Raw genomic sequence first — 15,898 nt, forward strand, 5'->3', positions numbered from 1 at the left:
CCCTTCTTCGGCTTCGGTTTCAGTCCCCTGCTTTTGCCTCCTGCTTCAGCTCATGCGTGCTCTCTGTTTACCACTCTCGTTGGGCACCGTTGAAGCACTCAAAATCCGGTGTCCTCCATTCAGGCATTCAGCTCCAGAATGATTTGTCGTTGATTCTTGATTGCTGCCTCCACTTCGTTGCCATCCCTTTTCCTCCCCTTTCGCTCACTTTCTTCCTTCGGACCCCCTCCTGTTCTCCTTTATTTCAACGCGCTCCCAACCCTCCTGAGATAGGCCAAACTTCCAGACTCGGATCTCCTCGCAGCGTTGCTCGAAATGGCCGCCTCAGACGATATTCAGGTCGGCGACATCGTGAATGTCCCAGGTGGGATGCACGGCACTGTCAAGTTTGTCGGTGTCGTGACGGGAAAGCCGGGCAGGTTTGCAGGGATCGATCTTGCCCCGGAACACGCCAAACGAGGGAAGAACAGCGGTGATGTCGACGGAAAGAAGTACTTTGCGACTGCTACGGTGGGATCTGGCATCTTCGTGCCCCTCAACAACAAATACGTTACTCGACGTTCGTCTCCCACTACACCCACCACCCCTTCGCGCCCTACCATCAACTTCAGCAAAACCGTCGGTCCTAGCTCCTCTGTGGCCCGACCCCCTCGGGTTAGACGACCTTCGCTCCCTCGCCCAGAATCCCCACGAGTGTCCGCGCCGCCGAAGCTGAGTCTGTCTGGACTACGAACTCCCTCCGCCGCATCAAAGTCGGGAACTACCAACGGTTACGCGCGAAGCCCTGTCAAGACCCCCTCCCGCGCATCCGATCGTCCACCCTCTCGTTTTAGTGTCGAAGACGGCCCGTCCTCGACCAGAACCTCGGAGTTCGGGCGCAACTCATCGGGAGCAGAGATCGCAGACCTCAAAGAGCAGGTCAAGAGCCTGGAGAAACAACTTCTGGATCGCGATAAGCAGTTGGAGGAGCAAGCAAACACACTAGGAGAATTTCAGAACACCTTGGAGGAGTTGGAGGGCTCTGATGCCTTGTCAATTCGCGCCCAGCTACGAGAAAAGAATGACCGCATCTCGCAGTTGACCATGGAGTTTGACATGCATCGCGCCGACTTTAGGAGCACGCTGGACACGTTAGAGGTGGCGGCTTCGGAAACCGAACGGGTCTATGAACAACGCATCGACGAGCTCTTGCAGCAGAACAAGGAGCTGCAGGACCGCGGGGCGGATGTTGAGGCTGTTGCACGGCAGCTCAAGCAGCTGGAAGAACTTGTCTCGGAGCTCGAGGAAGGTTTGGAGGATGCGCGCCGTGGAGAAGCCGAAGCCAGAGCAGAAGTCGAGTTCCTGCGTGGTGAAGTTGAACGGACAAAGTTGGAATTGAAGAAGGAGCGAGACGGCTCTGGCGGGCCCAGGGAGAGTCGCATGAGTCCAGACGGACAGTCACGAGAACTTGAGCAAAAGGACGACGAAATCCGAGGGCTGAAAGCGATTATCCATTCTCTGAGCAGGGGTGACCCTGACTTGCACGCTCTGCAGCAGAACGGTTTCGGGCCGGGCCCCAGGCCAGATTACAATGCAGACGATGTGGCCGATCTCGAGCAGCGAGTCCAAGAGTTCGAAAGGGTCAACGAGCGAAAAACATACCGCATTGAGGAGCTTGAGCGTGAGCTGCAACAGCTTCAAATGAACGGAGGTGGTCGCAGCCGCAGTCCCACCATTACGCAATCAACCGCCCAGCACAAGCCCTCCGGCTCAGCAGGCAAGATCAGTAACGGGCACATCAACCATGCTCATCGACTGTCTGACCGGACGGTGGTGCCGAGTGACTGGCAAGACGAGCCTCAACAGGACGGTCTTTACCCATCTTACCCTTCCCACCGCCGAGGCACCTCAGACACATCTGCTCGCTTGGAGACGATGCACGAATCTGACGCGCGCTCAGAGGATGGTGGCTCTTTGTGGTGTGAGATCTGTGAGACCGGTGGTCACGACATCCTGAGCTGCACGAACATGTTCGGCGCAGAGGCCAAGAATAACAAGCCCACTGAATCGGAAGACCCTTCACACGCCAGTTCCGTGGACGAGCAATCTTCTACACACTCCGCAGCCAAAGAATCTCCATCCCCTAGCGACAGTCAAAACACTACTCCTCAGAAAACCGGACGTGATGTCGTCCTCGAGGGTCTCCGCGGAGTGGGACTGACATCGTCCATGGCCCCTGTCGCAGGCAAAGCTAGCGGTGTGATCGACGAGGCCAAGTGGTGTGCTCTCTGCGAACGAGATGGACATGAAAGCATCGACTGCCCGTTTGACGATTAATCCATGACTGCAAGCCGGGCGTTGATGTATGAGACACAGTGACATGGTCCTGGATAACGTTCTTCGCATCTGTGACATGACTTGGCTTCCCCCAAACTGGCTTTAGCGGGTTCGTTATTTTCTTACACCTCTTATGTTGTAATTGTGCCTTGTGCATGCTGCTTTCTGCATTCATTAGTTGGCTCGAATGACCGCACCATACCCTTGTCTCGTTTGGTTTCGCTTCTGCTTTTGCTCTCAATTCGATATACCAGATGAAGCAAGTTTGCACTGCAACTCGGGTCCGCCCCCTTGGATGGCTGTGTTAATATACATGTTTTCTCATTCTTCTTTCTTTTGTTATTTGAGGTCATTGTCTATCTTTGTCGATTTACATATTCAGATCATGGTGTGCTCCCCTACCAGGGTCCCCACTCTTCCACTCTTCCTCTCTTCCCCTTATCTTTCTTTTTAGAGCCGTACGAGGTCTTTTATCATACCATATACCACTCGCCATTGGAACTATATAATCAATAATAGAAACCTCTCCCTGGATATTCTACGCGAACTACAAAATCCCGCCCAAACCCCAACACCTACCCGCATCAACAGTCATAACTCGTCTCTCATCTCTGCCACAACAACAACAACAACAACAACAACAACCAACCCAGCCCAGCCCAGCCCCTCTACTCTATTCCGGAAACCTAGGCGGCTGCACAACCTCCCCCTCCTCAAACCTCGGCCTCGCAACACTCCCACAGACCGCACAAGTCCTCTTCCCCTCCTCACCCCCCGCAAACTCCTCCACAACCTCCTTCACCTGCGTCCCCAAATCCGTACACACGAACCTCTTCTCCCACACAACACTCCCACACCCCGGTTTGCGACAATACCACCTCATCGCATCTTCCGCCCCCTGGGCTCGTGGCTGCTCAAAGACCACACCGACGGTATCCCGGAACCGCACGGGACAGTGCGGCGTGTTAGCCGGTAATAGGAACAGTGATCCCTCGTGGATCGGGACGTCCTGGAAGGTTGGTGGGGTTGTGCTGGTGTCAACGGTCTTGAGGAGCATGGAGCCGCGGTATTGGTAGAAGAATTCAGGCGTGCTGTTGATGTGGTAGTCTGTGCGGGCGTTGGGGCCGCCGACTATCATTACCGTGTAGCCGGAGGTTGCTGGTGAGGACGGGTGATAGACGCAGTAGTTGTTTACGGGGGGTTGGAGGAGGTGGGAGTTTGATTCGAGCCTGGGGGTTATTGAGTTAGTCGGTGGAGGGGCAGTGACTAGTGAAGTCGTTGGTATGGATGGAATCTGGATGCGCGGGGGAGGGGTGGACTGGAGTGCAGGAAGATGAGAGGAAGCATTGATATGGACGTACCATTTTGGGACGTTGAGCGCTGGAGGCAACATTTTGCTGGTGTTTGAGACGAGCTATGACTTTGTTTAGTGTCAATTGTAGTTGGGTAGCTTTGAAGTTATTATTAATGTTGTTCCTCTTCGCTGATCATGCTCGCAACGGATATACCGAGATAGTGGATCTTATGTCCGGAGACGGAGCGGAACAACCCCCACTCCGGAAGATTTTCTTGAGTTTCGTTTTTCGAGGCTCGCGACCTGACAGCTTGACAGCCAGAAGCGAACAGCGATCAAGTCAAGGCCGTCAGGTTAATTACAGTATAGCAGCCATGGCGACGACATCACAGCCTCCTATTCGGCTTACCGGGCACAAGAACTTTGTGCATCGCCTCGTGTTCTCGACGTTGACCGGCCGAACAATCCATATCTCGCAGATCCGTCCTTCCTCGCCTACCAATCCCGGTCTTGCGCCGCACGAAATTTCATTCCTTCGCCTGCTCGAAACTGTTACCAATGGCTCCCAAATGGAGATCTCGTACACCGGAACGATTCTTGTCTACAAGCCAGGTCTCATCACCGGAGGCGGTTCAGGCGGTATAATCGGAAGTGGTACGCCCAGTGGTGTGGTTAGGCATGAAATACCAGCTGGATGTACTCGCGGCGTGAGCTACTTTCTCATCCCTCTATGCCTGTTGGCTCCATTCTCCAAGGCCCCAATCAAGGTTATCTTCACTGGCCCCGGCGTGATTACGTCCTCAACGCCAACCGGTGACATGTCTGTGGATAGCGTGCGAACCGCTATCTTGCCGCTCTTCAATCAGTTCGGTATCTTCAATAACATTGAACTGCGTATCCTTCGACGATCGAATCCCGGTCCTAACGGAAGAGGAGGCGGCGGAGAGGTTCAACTGGTTTTCGGCCATCAAGTTCGGCTCCCTAAAACTCTGCATCTGATGAACGCTGGCAGGATCAAAAGGGTACGCGGTGTCGCTTACTCCATTGGTGTTTCTGCCTCCAACAATGCTAGAATGATTGATGTTGCTCGCGGTGTCCTCAACCCGCTCGTCCCGGACACTTACATTTTCTCGGATCAGTCTTCCGCTCCGCTTGTCCCTGATAGGAACAACCCAACAGCAAAGAAGAAAATTGGTCTCGGCTTCGGTCTGTCGCTTGTCGCAGAATCTTCAACCGGCTGTCTGTTCTCAGCCGATGTGGCCTCGCCTCCCAGCGGTGGTCAACCACCCGAGGATATTGGCAAGGCTTGTGCTTACCAATTGCTTGAAACGATCTCGAAGGGCGGCTGTGTTGCCCCAGCAGCTTTTTCCACCATGATCGGACTGATGACTATGGGATCCGAGGACGTTGGACGCATCCAGGTCGGCCGCGACATCATCGGAGACGAGAGCTCAATTCAACTGGCGAGAGACTTGGTAAAGTTTGGTGCTCCAGGCTGGGGTCTGAGAGATGCCGACGGCAATAATGGAGATGTCATTATCAGTGTCGTTGGGCGAGGTATTGGAAACGTCGGACGAAAGGTCGCTTAAGCGTATAGCTGTCGTAGGATACAGCTATTACAGAGCAGCTGGTCTCGCCTGGAGCTCGGCTTTGCTCAACGGGTGAGAGGCTGGTTAAGATGGCACAGCCACCATTCTCCGCCGCTGAAGTACATCAATTTGTTGAGGCCAATCTCTACATGTGATGATGGCCCACTCGGTGAAGATTGGGTGGCGCCTTCCACTCGCAACCATCACGTACCCGGCGCCCGCTCCCGTCTTCGCCCGTTAACGCCGGTGAGCATCATTCGAGCGAGATATCTCTGAACTGCCCCAATGCTACGCTCAGTCCTACTCGGTTAGCCGGTGCCTCAGGTCCAGAACTCAAGGAACTACAGCTACGTAATCGCCGAGCCCGACATCGAGCAATCAATGGGTCGATCCTATACCGATGACGATTCAACGATAAGATCCTGCAGAGCATTGCATCTATCGCCAACTTCTCTGCTATTACATTTGCATGATACCCATTATGTTTGACCAACGGTCACCAAAATTTGCCCCTTTGCTCCGAGCGTTCCTTGGGTTGCAAAAGCTTAAGATGACTTGGCCGGATTTCCTGTACATAAGCACATGCAATAAAATGATTTCACTCTGCAGCTGTTCCATTTTCTGTGTCATTCTTTGCTTCTGTTCTGTTCTTTTGTCTACCATCGATACGAACTAACTTTCTCGGATTCTGTCACCGCAACGTTGCCAAGTCTTAAAGTCGATAGAGTCTGGGGGACGAACCTCCTCGTCGCCATCTATATAGAAACCATACAATACACGACAGTTGTCTCAGTACGAGGAACAGCTTCAATACCCAGCAGGCCGAGCCCGCCCAGTTTTGATCAAGTTCGTTCGGTGGCCGTGGTCTGATATCTCTATGGCAGAGCTCTAGGAGCAACTGCTTGTCTCTGTCTTGATGCTGATATTGACTCCAATGCCCTGTTGAGAACCGTGGAAGCTCAAACCCTGTTTGCGGTGCGCCAATACGGGCCCTCGTGGCTTGCCATACTGTGATATCGCCACCGCAAATACAGGCCTCAGATTTTCCCAATGAGGAAGGCACGACCCTCGGCCGCATCGCGCTCGGTCTTTGATTATCTGCGCTCCGAAGGCCGAGATCTCGCCGTGGCGACAGCGAGGAAGGTAGTTAAAACCCGCGCCTTCCCCTTGTCTCGTCCTGCTCGCGCTTTCCCTCCTACACCTCTCTAACTTCCTCTCTTCCCACTGCTTCTGCCCATCTTGTACCGTCCCCACTGCCCTGTTCCTTCCTGTATCTGTTCAGCACATCTGTCTCTCTGTTCCTGTGCTTTTATTACAGTCTCTCTGCTAATTTTCACGTGTCTTTGTGATCTGTCTGCTCCTGTTCATCCTGTTCTGCTGCTCTCCCGTCATCTTCTCTACTCTCTCAAACAGCCATATATGGCTCTGTGTTATTTGACTTCATGTAATCTGTCTTCATGTTTTCTGGCTTTGTGTTCTCCGTTCAGTGTATGTTGTTGATTTCTTTCTTCTTAACCCTATGCATGTACTTCCCCATCCCACCACACCACACTCTGCCGCTTAGGTCAGAACTCCTTCAAGCGAAGCATTATGCCTTGGCACCGTGAGTCAGCCCATTAGTGCGACAGTGCCTGTGAGTATTTCTTGGTCATCTACTCGCGAATCAATACGGACGGTTTGACAGGCTGGCTAAAAATAAATCACTCACACCGCGGGCCTGCTCCCTCTGGGACATGCTTACGTTTGTCTCCTTTCTCCTACTCAAGGTGATCGGATACTGACTAGCATGCAGGGACGTGGGTAACCCAACACGTCGCCGCTTGATTGAGACCAACGAGCATTACATCCGCCACCGTGGGTCAGCCCAGTAGTGCGACAGCGCCTGTGAGTTACTCTTGAATGCCAACTTGCGAATCAATCACTAACTGTTTGGAAGGCTGGCTAAAAAAAATTTACCTGCACCGGGGATCAGCTCCCTTGGGACATGCTCCTGTAGGTGTCCTCTTGCTCAGGCTGCGTTGGACCCGATACTAACTGGTCTTCGATGTCTAGTGACGAGGATAACCCAACTCGTCATCTGGCAAGGCACTCCTTCATGTATGATACTTTCGTTGAGCAACTCTTCCCTTGTGCTCTCTTTACTGTTTGATGTTCTTATGGTGTTGGGTACGTTTGGGGGATCAGATTTATTCATGTATTGTAACATACTCATTGTGTCCTGGTCAAGGTTTTCCGTCAATTGGCGTTTCCCTTGGCTGTCACCCGAATGGGGGGACTGTTTCTGTATATTATTCTGGGTGGTGTGGTGATATGTGGGATGGGTTGTTAGTGTACGAGTTACTTTTTGTGTTATGTTGAGACTTTGACGTTGGCTGACGCGGACTCGGAAACGGGCTATTTTGTACTGAGTACGATGGGTTGTATAGTAGTGAAAAGCATTGAGATGGTATGAATCATGGTATAAATTTGTCAATCAACGGCCAAGCCAACGTCTCTTGTGCCTTAGTATAGATCCTTGGGCAGTTATCAGCCGCCAATGACAAGGTCGCAATAAACTTTGGAGGCGCCAATGGTTTGAGTCGGCGACACGTACCACGCTCCACTCAGGATTAAACTACAGCCACACTACGAAGCCCTAACGCCAACGGAAGGGTCCAGGAGAAAAGGGGAAGTGGAATTGCCTCCCTTTTATTCTTTTTTCTAGTTTTTCTATTTATTTCTATCCTCTATGCAGTATTTCTAAGTACTCCAAACCAGCGCCAAGACTGAGCAGAGCGCTCGGACACTGATCAACACGGGGTCGGGGAGAAAGAACTGATCAACTGATCAACCAAAACAGTCGCAAATGCCAAGGAGCAATGAAACGATAGAACGAGACAATCAGAGCCAAAAGTAATCCCAGGAACCCAAGCCCGCAACGCCGATCATCACTCGGGACTCCGAGGCAGCCAGACAAGAACCCGACGAACCAGAACCAGACCCGAGCCATGAAGTAGATACCCTTTTGGACGCCAGCACGCTACCAACAGACGAGACAAAACGAGGCAAATGTGGATTCAACAAATGATAAAGTGAAGCGAGATGCGATATGTGCAGTGGAGAAGTGGAACTTTGTATATAGGAGAATTGAACGCAAGGGGATTTGTGGAGAAGAAACGTACGCACAAGCACACATCAAAGATCAAAGCAGAAAAAGGAAACCAGCAACAGCGAGGGTAAGCAGTCTGATGAAGCACAAGTCAAATCAAGTAAGGTATGTATGAGAATGGAAGGGGGAAGGAAGAAGGGGCGGGTAGGTAGAAATAATGGGGATCCTGTCATTTAATCGGAAACATCCTCGTCCTTGCCGGGGTACATAATATCCTGTCGGATGACAGCCCGGATGTGGCCGCCCAAGACGAAGATGAACATGCAAATGATGCCGATGGACATGGCGGTCGCGACGCCCTTGATCCCCGTGCTGTCGAGCCAGTTACCCAGCGTGATGGTGGCGAGTGTGAACCCTGTGTTAGGGAAGACCATAGCCCACCAGCTGAGGTGGAATGCGGTTGGTGGCGACTTGATAACAGAGATTGCGGCGATGCAGAAGAACCAAAGACTCAGGGCCCAGAGGAAGGAAGCGGCCGCAATGGCGATGAGGGTCATGATGCGGGCGTCCTGGACCGCGGAATCGTCGTGCACGACGGCGAACTGCTCGGGAAGACCAGCAGTCATACCGATAAGAGCAAGCGCTGTGAAAGCCGGTGGGCCAACGCAGATGAACATTCCCGGTCTGTGTTCACGGCACGGGAGGCCCGATTGCATGAGGCGGCCGAAATAGTGCGAGTACATGACGAAGGCGACGGAGAAGCCGAGGCCCTGGAAGGTGATACCGGCACAGATCATTGGGATTGAGGAGCGGGAAGGTTGGGCTTCTGCGATGACGGAGGCGATAGTACCGCTGAGCATGACGGGGAAGATGGGGAGGATCCATGAGGGCATCATTGTTTGGAGGTTATAGGAGTGCGAGGAAAAGAGGAAGTAGTACTGCACGACTGCAAGGGTGAATGTGCAGGCGCAGTAGATCCAGAAGAGGACCTCGAGGGCGAGCAGGAAGGACTCTGGTGCATCTTCACCGAAGAACTTGTACAGGCCGGAGATGATGGTTGCGACGGATAGCCAGAATGTCGGGAAGAATAGACCTTCTCTCTCGTGGCGAAGAGACTCGAGCAGGCCGCCGTGGAGGATAAAGCGGAGAGCCATGGAGGAGCAGCAGAAGGCGAAGAATAGTAGGTCGATGATGTATACTGCGACCCCGATTTCCTGGAGCCCCTTAAACTGGAAAGGCTGGTTGGAGATAAGGAGAGCCAGCCCTCCGGTACTCATGGTTAGAGTATACCATGCCCATGTAAAGTGTCGTAGCCGCTCGCGGAGGCTCATCTTGATGGGTTTCTTCATCTCGACCTCGAGTGTCTCCGCGTCAGACTCTGGAGTTCGTGGATAGGGGGTGTTCTCGAACATTATGGCTGGAAACGATGAAGACTGTGCATTCAAAAGAGAGGAAGTAGTCTAGAAGACAAAACAGGTATCTTAATATCAGAACAATTGAATCTATAGAAGTGAAAATGGAATTGTGTGGAAATGAGTGACGAAAAAAGAGAGGAGTGTAGCGAGTGAAGGAGGTTTATGTAGAAAGAAAGTTGAGGTTTGAGGCAAGACGAGGTAGGAGTGAGGCCGGTGAGGCCAACGTAGGCACGCGGAGGCGCAGAGTCAGGAAGGTCACAAAGGAAGTGCAGTACGCAACCGAGATTCGAGAACAACCCAAAGGGGTAAAAAGCAGAGAATTTGAAAAAGACATAGTAAAAGCGGACCAACAATGTGCATCAACGCCCAGACGCAAGCACGTCGATCAAACTGAAGAAATGATTACTCCGGAGTAGGGAGATGCCGGACCCAGTGGATGTAAGCGCTGTGCTTGGTCTTCTGCATATGGAGCTCTCATAGGGCATTGGGGCCCTGGCCCGCCGTCCCTTTGCGGCTACTCATCGATAGTCGGCTTCATCCCAAGACTTTTAGTATAAAAACTCCATAAGCCGGGCTTGACGCTCTAACGCGTCGATACCGAACAGTCCGCGACATGGCTGAGACTGAAATGAATGCTAATTCTGACATGGCACAGCACCGTACCTCGGAAAAAGTCTGCTATAATAGGTAACGTCCATTTGGAAAGCGTCTGACCAATTCCGATGCCTAGGATGAGTGGAGCCATGATCTGCGTGGTGTGGATGCTCTATCATGAGCAAGCTGTGAGTCCGTGATGGCATCATCATGCTGAATGTACCGGATGGCCCAGTGGGTCGTTGTGGCAGACGGCGGTTCCAGCCCTTGTGTTTGAGGCTGGTCGAAGTATATCAGACGCTGTTGCCGTGAACATCATCCCACCGGGCACTTGGCGGGGGGGCTGAGACGCGACACGTATCTAGTCCGTCACAGGCAGAAGAATATGCAGAAGTAGAATTGGAGGCAGGATAACTAAAATACTGCATTATTCCTGCCAAGGGTGGCAGAGGTGGAGCCAGGTTGGAGATTTTGTTCATTCTCAAGATTGAGCAGTTGGACCAAACACTGAGCAGACCGGGGATCTCGGCTCGTTCGTGCGCTTCGCTCGGCCCGATATAACAAGTCACGGAGAATTGTTGCAGAGTGACAAGGACCTGAGGTCTAGAAGGAGATGAAGCCGGAAGATGTCAACCAAAGAGGAAGTCACGCCGCGCCAGTCACATGGCCGCTCCCTTGATCTTGACTGGTCTTCTCTTCGTTTCTTTACTCTCTTCACAAGCCCACGCTTCTGCAACCCTCAACGTTCGGCATCAAGGATCGTCCTGAAGTCTGTCCTTGCTCATTGGTCTACAGAATCTATGTACTCTTGTTGTCCGCATGGTTTAGTCTACAGAGTATTTCGTGCTCCGCCTGCGACTCTAGACTCTCGGCTGTCAAAATAGGTGGAATTGTCCGGAGTTATTTTTCATCTTCCCTCTCAAACTCACGAAGTAAGTCCGGAGCATCCCTGACGATTCCGGGTGGCTGATGCTCTTGGTAAAGTGCAGCCCGCTCGCCTCGCCAAGGATCGGATTCAGGATCTATCCATCGTCTCTTGCGCGATCTTGAATAGCGATATCTGAATGAGCAGGTGTCTTGGCGCCGTCGCCCAATAAAACAGCTATCTCAACTGCGAATTCACAATCAGGGGCTGGATAGGGCAGCAATCTGCTTGGCACCAGAGCTCTGCGGCAATGGACCCATAGCCTCGATGGAAGTCCGAGATAGCTCTCAGACGAAAACCCTCAGGGTGTGCTCCACCGGCATAACTTCACATGTCTCTTTGCCTCTGATAAAGGTCTAGAGGGCGTAAATGCAATCTGCAGCCAGAGTACACTACAAAGTAGATGACCGGCTGGCGATTTGTGTTATCGTACATGGGTCGGTCTATGGAGTCGAGACTCAACTGGTTTCGAAGTGACCACTTGCAGTGACCGGTCGAATAATGGTGCCGACAAAGCCCTCATGCCCTACCCCTGGAGCCCTGAAAACGCGTTCGACATGTGCCGCCCGTCTGTTCGGGCTCACGTTCGGGCCCCGGTCCACTCAAACCAAGTCGGCCAAGACGGGGATCGGCGGCACATCATCGAGCCGGAGGTCCACCGCCAAGCTTTGTGGCTAGGATCCTGGCGCGGCAGTGGCGCCTGGGCAGTGGACACCGAAAATGAGACGGAGATAAACGAGACTCCCAATTCCTCAAGCGAATGAGGGATCTCGATCATCTTGTAGCTCGGGCTCAGAGCGACTCGACATGATACATGTTTCAAACCTCGCGACAAACGACGGCAGGAGTCCAGACAGCAAACCAATCGTCAACCCCAGGGAAACCCTAACCTCCAGGGGAGTCCTCAACTTCAACCCCTGCCCCTGGCCAGAGCACAGCATCCTCTTGGTACAACGAAAATCTTCCGCCCAATTCATGCGCAGCTGAACCTGAATCAAGAAAACTTTCGAGCCAAGCCTTGGCGCAGTATACGTCAGTCATCTTTCGTTGTTTCTCCCTTTTCCACAATCACAGTGGCTCAGGGCTTATTTCGTGACTCTGGATAATGCTGTCGCCTGGTGGATGGCTTTTTTTATACATCTTCTGCTATCTTGCGCATGGCGCGTCTCGTGGGCACCGAACACATCATCTTGGGCCACATCTGGGGCTGTTCTTATCTATATTTATCGCCTTGCCAAGGATGGCTGTACGCCAATAAATTGGCGTAACCATCCTGTATCAGGGTCCATTCTTAATCCATTGTACGCGTGAGTTCTGACTGATGAGCTTTCCGATGCGCAGGCTGTGGAGCACATACATCACCATGATTCGTGTTGAGTATGTCCGGACAGTCACGATCTGATGTCGCCGCCTTAACGGCAGCCACAACCACACACCAGTCAAGACCTTGCGTCTTCGTCCACTTACTTCCAGACCACGCTCCACTGTTCCAGGCCTTTCCCAGTGATGCACGGGCTTAGATCGCCCTTCGTGGTTGAACACCAAGCCCGATATCAACCTAACCAGATTGCTATGTCTTTCATCCTGCTCACAGAATAAGACAAACACGACGGCCCGAACGGCAACGGGAGATTCTCCTATTTCCTCGATTATAAACAATAAACCTCAAGTTACACAGCGACTGTGACACAGCTGCGGTATCCAAAAAGTGAAGTTCGGTAACCGACAATATCAATCTCGAGGAGCAAATAAGGGAAGTGCTTCTGAGTTAGACTACCGGCGTAATAATGAACCTTGGTAGAGATGCAGTCTCCATAAAAAGCCCAACTCTGATCACAGGTAAACCTCGAAAGTTTTCTTGAATCGCTCTTCACCAGCCGCCTAAGCTCTCTGCCAACATTTTATTCCCTTCGCGTTAAATGACTTGGCATCTTCACGATTGGCTACATTTCCATTCTCGATGCTACAAGGCGTTGTCGTGGACTCAGGCTTGATTGCACGTCGTGGCGTATTTGACTATCCAGACTACTCTTATGCTCATGCAGAATGCGATACAATAATGACGTTATGCCCCTCTAATGATGCCAATACTGAGTGGGGGAGGGGAACTCAACAGTCGAAAAGTCTTGATCAGCAATGGGGACCGCGCGATAACCCGAACAAGACAGGGCAGCGGATCAGAGATTGCCCAATCTGCATCGGTCTTGGCAACATGTTACAACTTGTGCATCAAGCAAAGTACGAAGTACGTAGTCGAGGGAGGGGTCGGGAGTCGAGATTGAGAGCCGAGACCCATATCCCCATCCTCTCGGCGCATGGGTGTGAAGGTCGTACTGATTTATGCAGCCACGGCCGTCTCGTCATTATTCCTCATGGGGAAAGAAGGCCTTTCATGATTCTCCGAAGGTTCAACCAAGGTTGGTGCGTTGCAACATCGCTAACAGAAATGGGTCTCAGAAATATCGAAAGCAAAGACCATGGACAAATCAGCTAAAGACACACAAGTGACGAAAAGCATCATCAATGCAGCAACTCCATCACTCCGGCACCGTGCGTTTCGAAAGTCATTCATTCTGATTCGGGAATGTCGTGATATCTTCATCAATCTGATACCCTACCTTGGGTGCGTCCGCAAGTTGTTGCAACACAGCGGAAGGTCGCTATATCATGCGGTATATCAAATCCGAAGCAAGCTCGGGCAGCGTATTCAGAAGCGCACGAAAGCCACGAGCAGACGGCTGTACCGGGTAGATTGTAGAGCCCGCCACGGGCTCCGTCGGAGGACAATACATCGCGAGGTCTCGCACCTTGCATGCAGCATAGTGAACAACAAGCCTGCGAAGCTCATTATCACGAAGCTGAGTGGCCGATGAAGGTGTTATCGGCTCCAGACGGGTCGTTTTCGTGTAGGTATAGTTGAGGAGATCGACAATCATCCTCGCCTTGGTCGTTGTCAAGATGAGCTGCTCCGCGTACTGATTGTCAGGGTCTGGGTCCGGAAAGGCCAAATTCAGAAGGTCGCGATGAAGTTTTTGCAGACAGAGTTGGGCGAGGTTTGGAATCAAGTAGCGTGTTGCAAAAACATACAGCTTTGCATGGAAGATCAAGTAGGGCAATGCAACCGCGGGAAGTGGGTTCGAGGGTCTCGCTTTGCAGTTTGGGGAGCGGAAGTCCGTGTCGTCGATACCGGTGAATGCGTCCCAGAGTGTTGTGCCTTTCTCGTGGCGAGGAGAGAACTGCTGATTGGCAAACGAAGTATCTATGACCGGACGCACTCGGCTTCTAGTCGAGTTCTCCTGCCGATGCAAATCCCCCTCATATCCACTCTCATCCAGGCCGTTGCCGAAGGATGGTGCGGGATACTCCATCACGGTAGTGGGTTGGTGGATATCGGCCAAGGCGTGGGGGCTCCCGGCAAGTTCTGCAGCCGGATTTTTCTCAGACTCAACCCGTGCGGCGCCAGGAGGTGTGCGTGGAGGCGTGAGCTTAGCTGCAGGGTCTTCAATGAACCCCTGTTCATTGGTCTTGCCCCTACGACGCCTTCTTCCCCGAGAGTGGGAGGCATCCACGGAAGAGGCGGGCGATTGATCCGTCTCCCGAGGCGTATCAGTTTGATCCAGAGGCCTGGACTCGGGCTCCATCGAGGAATTCCATGCTTGCTCATCTTTCTGACCCGGCTGTTGGCTTTGAACTCCATCCTGTTCTTTATTCTTCGCGCCATCGTCGGGTTTGTTGTCCTCGGCGTTGAGAGTGTTCTCAGCAGCCTCGTCGTCAAAAGCCTCCGTCGGCTGACGCGGTGACTGAGGTAGGTTGACTGCTGGAGTCGAGGCGCCGGTCTCGCCCGGGAACATGCCGTTGAGCGCTGGATTGATAGAGTCCTGTTCTCGCTCGTCTTCGCGAGATCCCGGTGGTGGCACTTCATAGTCGCCTGTGTATGCATATTCGCAGAATGCCACGAAAGTCTCCACGTCCTCATCCTCTAGAATGGCAATTTGGTGCCTGGATTCGCGTGTCTTGCCGCTATTGATGAGGTGGTCGAGAGGCTTGGAGACATGGCGGGCGAGGCCGGACTGGATGGTGAGTTTCGTATGGTTCGGACCGACCAGGAAAGTGAATGGCACTGAATTTATGATGCTGCAGGTCGTCAATGGCTCGGCCAACCCAAGATCATACAATACGAGCAAACAAGCAGGCGTGATAGGGTTTTGGGGCAGTCTTCCTTATCCTTCTCGACTTGACTCAACTCACCTCTTGAAATTCCGTGAAGGATCCATTGAACGATAACGACCACGATATCACTATAGTAAGACAAGGAAAGAAAACTGAAGGTCAGGTCAGGATGACTTCAAACGAGAAGTCCCTATGTCCCCGCGCTACTCGAGACAACTACGTCGCATTAATATATTATTACCAGCCACCCCCTCCTTCGCCCTTTGTCTTGACACTCTCTTCTCTCCACCAGCTTGCTGGTAAATTCAGCATCTGATTAAAAGGGGAGAACAAGCGCGGAACCGATCCGAGTTGGTCACGATAGCTTGCTACGTGTGCATTTATGATGGGGCTCGCTGGGTTGACCGCCAGCTCTCTGGCACGGGACCCAAGCCCTGATTCGAAATTCACATCGACGCAAAGGATCGACCCTTATCGCGTGATTATGATAGATATCCAACTTACTCT

At 52.4% G+C, this 15,898-nt stretch overlaps 7 protein-coding genes across 7 annotated transcripts; 4 read left to right on the forward strand and 3 right to left on the reverse strand.

Moving 5' to 3' along the window:
* Positions 1-51: 51 nt before the first annotated feature.
* On the forward strand, positions 52-2,652 carry BDV17DRAFT_112931 (CAP-Gly domain containing linker protein BIK1). The gene has a single exon (XM_073753884.1). It carries the CDS (start codon positions 316-318, stop codon positions 2,314-2,316), a length of 2,001 nt encoding a protein of 666 aa, XP_073614689.1. The 5' UTR covers positions 52-315; the 3' UTR covers positions 2,317-2,652.
* BDV17DRAFT_112990 (uncharacterized protein) lies at positions 2,411-2,880 on the forward strand. Its single transcript, XM_073753885.1, has one exon. It carries the CDS (start codon positions 2,504-2,506, stop codon positions 2,768-2,770), a length of 267 nt encoding a protein of 88 aa, XP_073614690.1. The 5' UTR covers positions 2,411-2,503; the 3' UTR covers positions 2,771-2,880.
* On the reverse strand, positions 2,875-3,779 carry BDV17DRAFT_265300 (3-hydroxyanthranilate 3,4-dioxygenase). Its single transcript, XM_073758157.1, has 2 exons — positions 3,678-3,779; positions 2,875-3,545 (listed from the first exon to the last, which is right to left on the reverse strand). The coding sequence occupies exons 1-2, from the start codon at positions 3,707-3,709 to the stop codon at positions 2,990-2,992; spliced, it is 588 nt and encodes a 195-aa protein (XP_073614691.1). The 5' UTR covers positions 3,710-3,779; the 3' UTR covers positions 2,875-2,989.
* Positions 3,780-3,944: 165 nt separating this feature from the next.
* BDV17DRAFT_265301 (RNA 3'-terminal phosphate cyclase-like protein) lies at positions 3,945-5,802 on the forward strand. The gene has a single exon (XM_073758158.1). It carries the CDS (start codon positions 3,985-3,987, stop codon positions 5,197-5,199), a length of 1,215 nt encoding a protein of 404 aa, XP_073614692.1. The 5' UTR covers positions 3,945-3,984; the 3' UTR covers positions 5,200-5,802.
* A 2,143-nt stretch (positions 5,803-7,945) lies between these two features.
* On the reverse strand, positions 7,946-10,177 carry BDV17DRAFT_265306 (tellurite-resistance/dicarboxylate transporter family protein). Its single transcript, XM_073758159.1, has one exon. It carries the CDS (start codon positions 9,697-9,699, stop codon positions 8,521-8,523), a length of 1,179 nt encoding a protein of 392 aa, XP_073614693.1. The 5' UTR covers positions 9,700-10,177; the 3' UTR covers positions 7,946-8,520.
* Positions 10,178-12,879: 2,702 nt separating this feature from the next.
* Positions 12,880-13,944, forward strand: BDV17DRAFT_113110 (uncharacterized protein). Its single transcript, XM_073753887.1, has one exon. The coding sequence runs from the start codon at positions 13,182-13,184 to the stop codon at positions 13,713-13,715; it is 534 nt and encodes a 177-aa protein (XP_073614694.1). The 5' UTR covers positions 12,880-13,181; the 3' UTR covers positions 13,716-13,944.
* BDV17DRAFT_113116 (uncharacterized protein) lies at positions 13,799-15,634 on the reverse strand. The gene is made up of 2 exons (XM_073753888.1): positions 15,470-15,634; positions 13,799-15,355 (listed from the first exon to the last, which is right to left on the reverse strand). Exons 1-2 carry the CDS (start codon positions 15,493-15,495, stop codon positions 13,882-13,884), a joined length of 1,500 nt encoding a protein of 499 aa, XP_073614695.1. The 5' UTR covers positions 15,496-15,634; the 3' UTR covers positions 13,799-13,881.
* Between the last annotated feature and the right edge of the window lie 264 nt (positions 15,635-15,898).

This window comes from Aspergillus undulatus (assembly GCF_047715775.1).
Source record: "Aspergillus undulatus strain CBS 261.88 unplaced genomic scaffold BDV17scaffold_30, whole genome shotgun sequence".
NCBI lineage: Eukaryota > Fungi > Ascomycota > Eurotiomycetes > Eurotiales > Aspergillaceae > Aspergillus > Aspergillus undulatus.

Bases quoted from the DNA above. Each gene is read 5' to 3' on its own strand.
- BDV17DRAFT_112990 (XM_073753885.1), top strand. From the start codon at position 2,504: ATGACCGCACCATACCCTTGTCTCGTTTGGTTTCGCTTCTGCTTTTGC.
- BDV17DRAFT_113116 (XM_073753888.1), bottom strand. From the start codon at position 15,495: ATGGATCCTTCACGGAATTTCAAGAG. The intron at 15,356-15,469 runs GTGAGTTGAGTC...GACGACCTGCAG, and splicing joins CCTTCACGGAATTTCAAGAG to CATCATAAATTCAGTGCCAT.
- BDV17DRAFT_112931 (XM_073753884.1), top strand. From the start codon at position 316: ATGGCCGCCTCAGACGATATTCAGGTCGGCGACATCGTGAATGTCCCA.
- BDV17DRAFT_113110 (XM_073753887.1), top strand. From the start codon at position 13,182: ATGCTACAAGGCGTTGTCGTGGACTCAGGCTTGATTGCACGTCGTGGC.
- BDV17DRAFT_265306 (XM_073758159.1), bottom strand. From the start codon at position 9,699: ATGTTCGAGAACACCCCCTATCCACGAACTCCAGAGTCTGACGCGGAG.
- BDV17DRAFT_265300 (XM_073758157.1), bottom strand. From the start codon at position 3,709: ATGTTGCCTCCAGCGCTCAACGTCCCAAAATG. The intron at 3,546-3,677 runs GTACGTCCATAT...AATAACCCCCAG, and splicing joins GCGCTCAACGTCCCAAAATG to GCTCGAATCAAACTCCCACC.
- BDV17DRAFT_265301 (XM_073758158.1), top strand. From the start codon at position 3,985: ATGGCGACGACATCACAGCCTCCTATTCGGCTTACCGGGCACAAGAAC.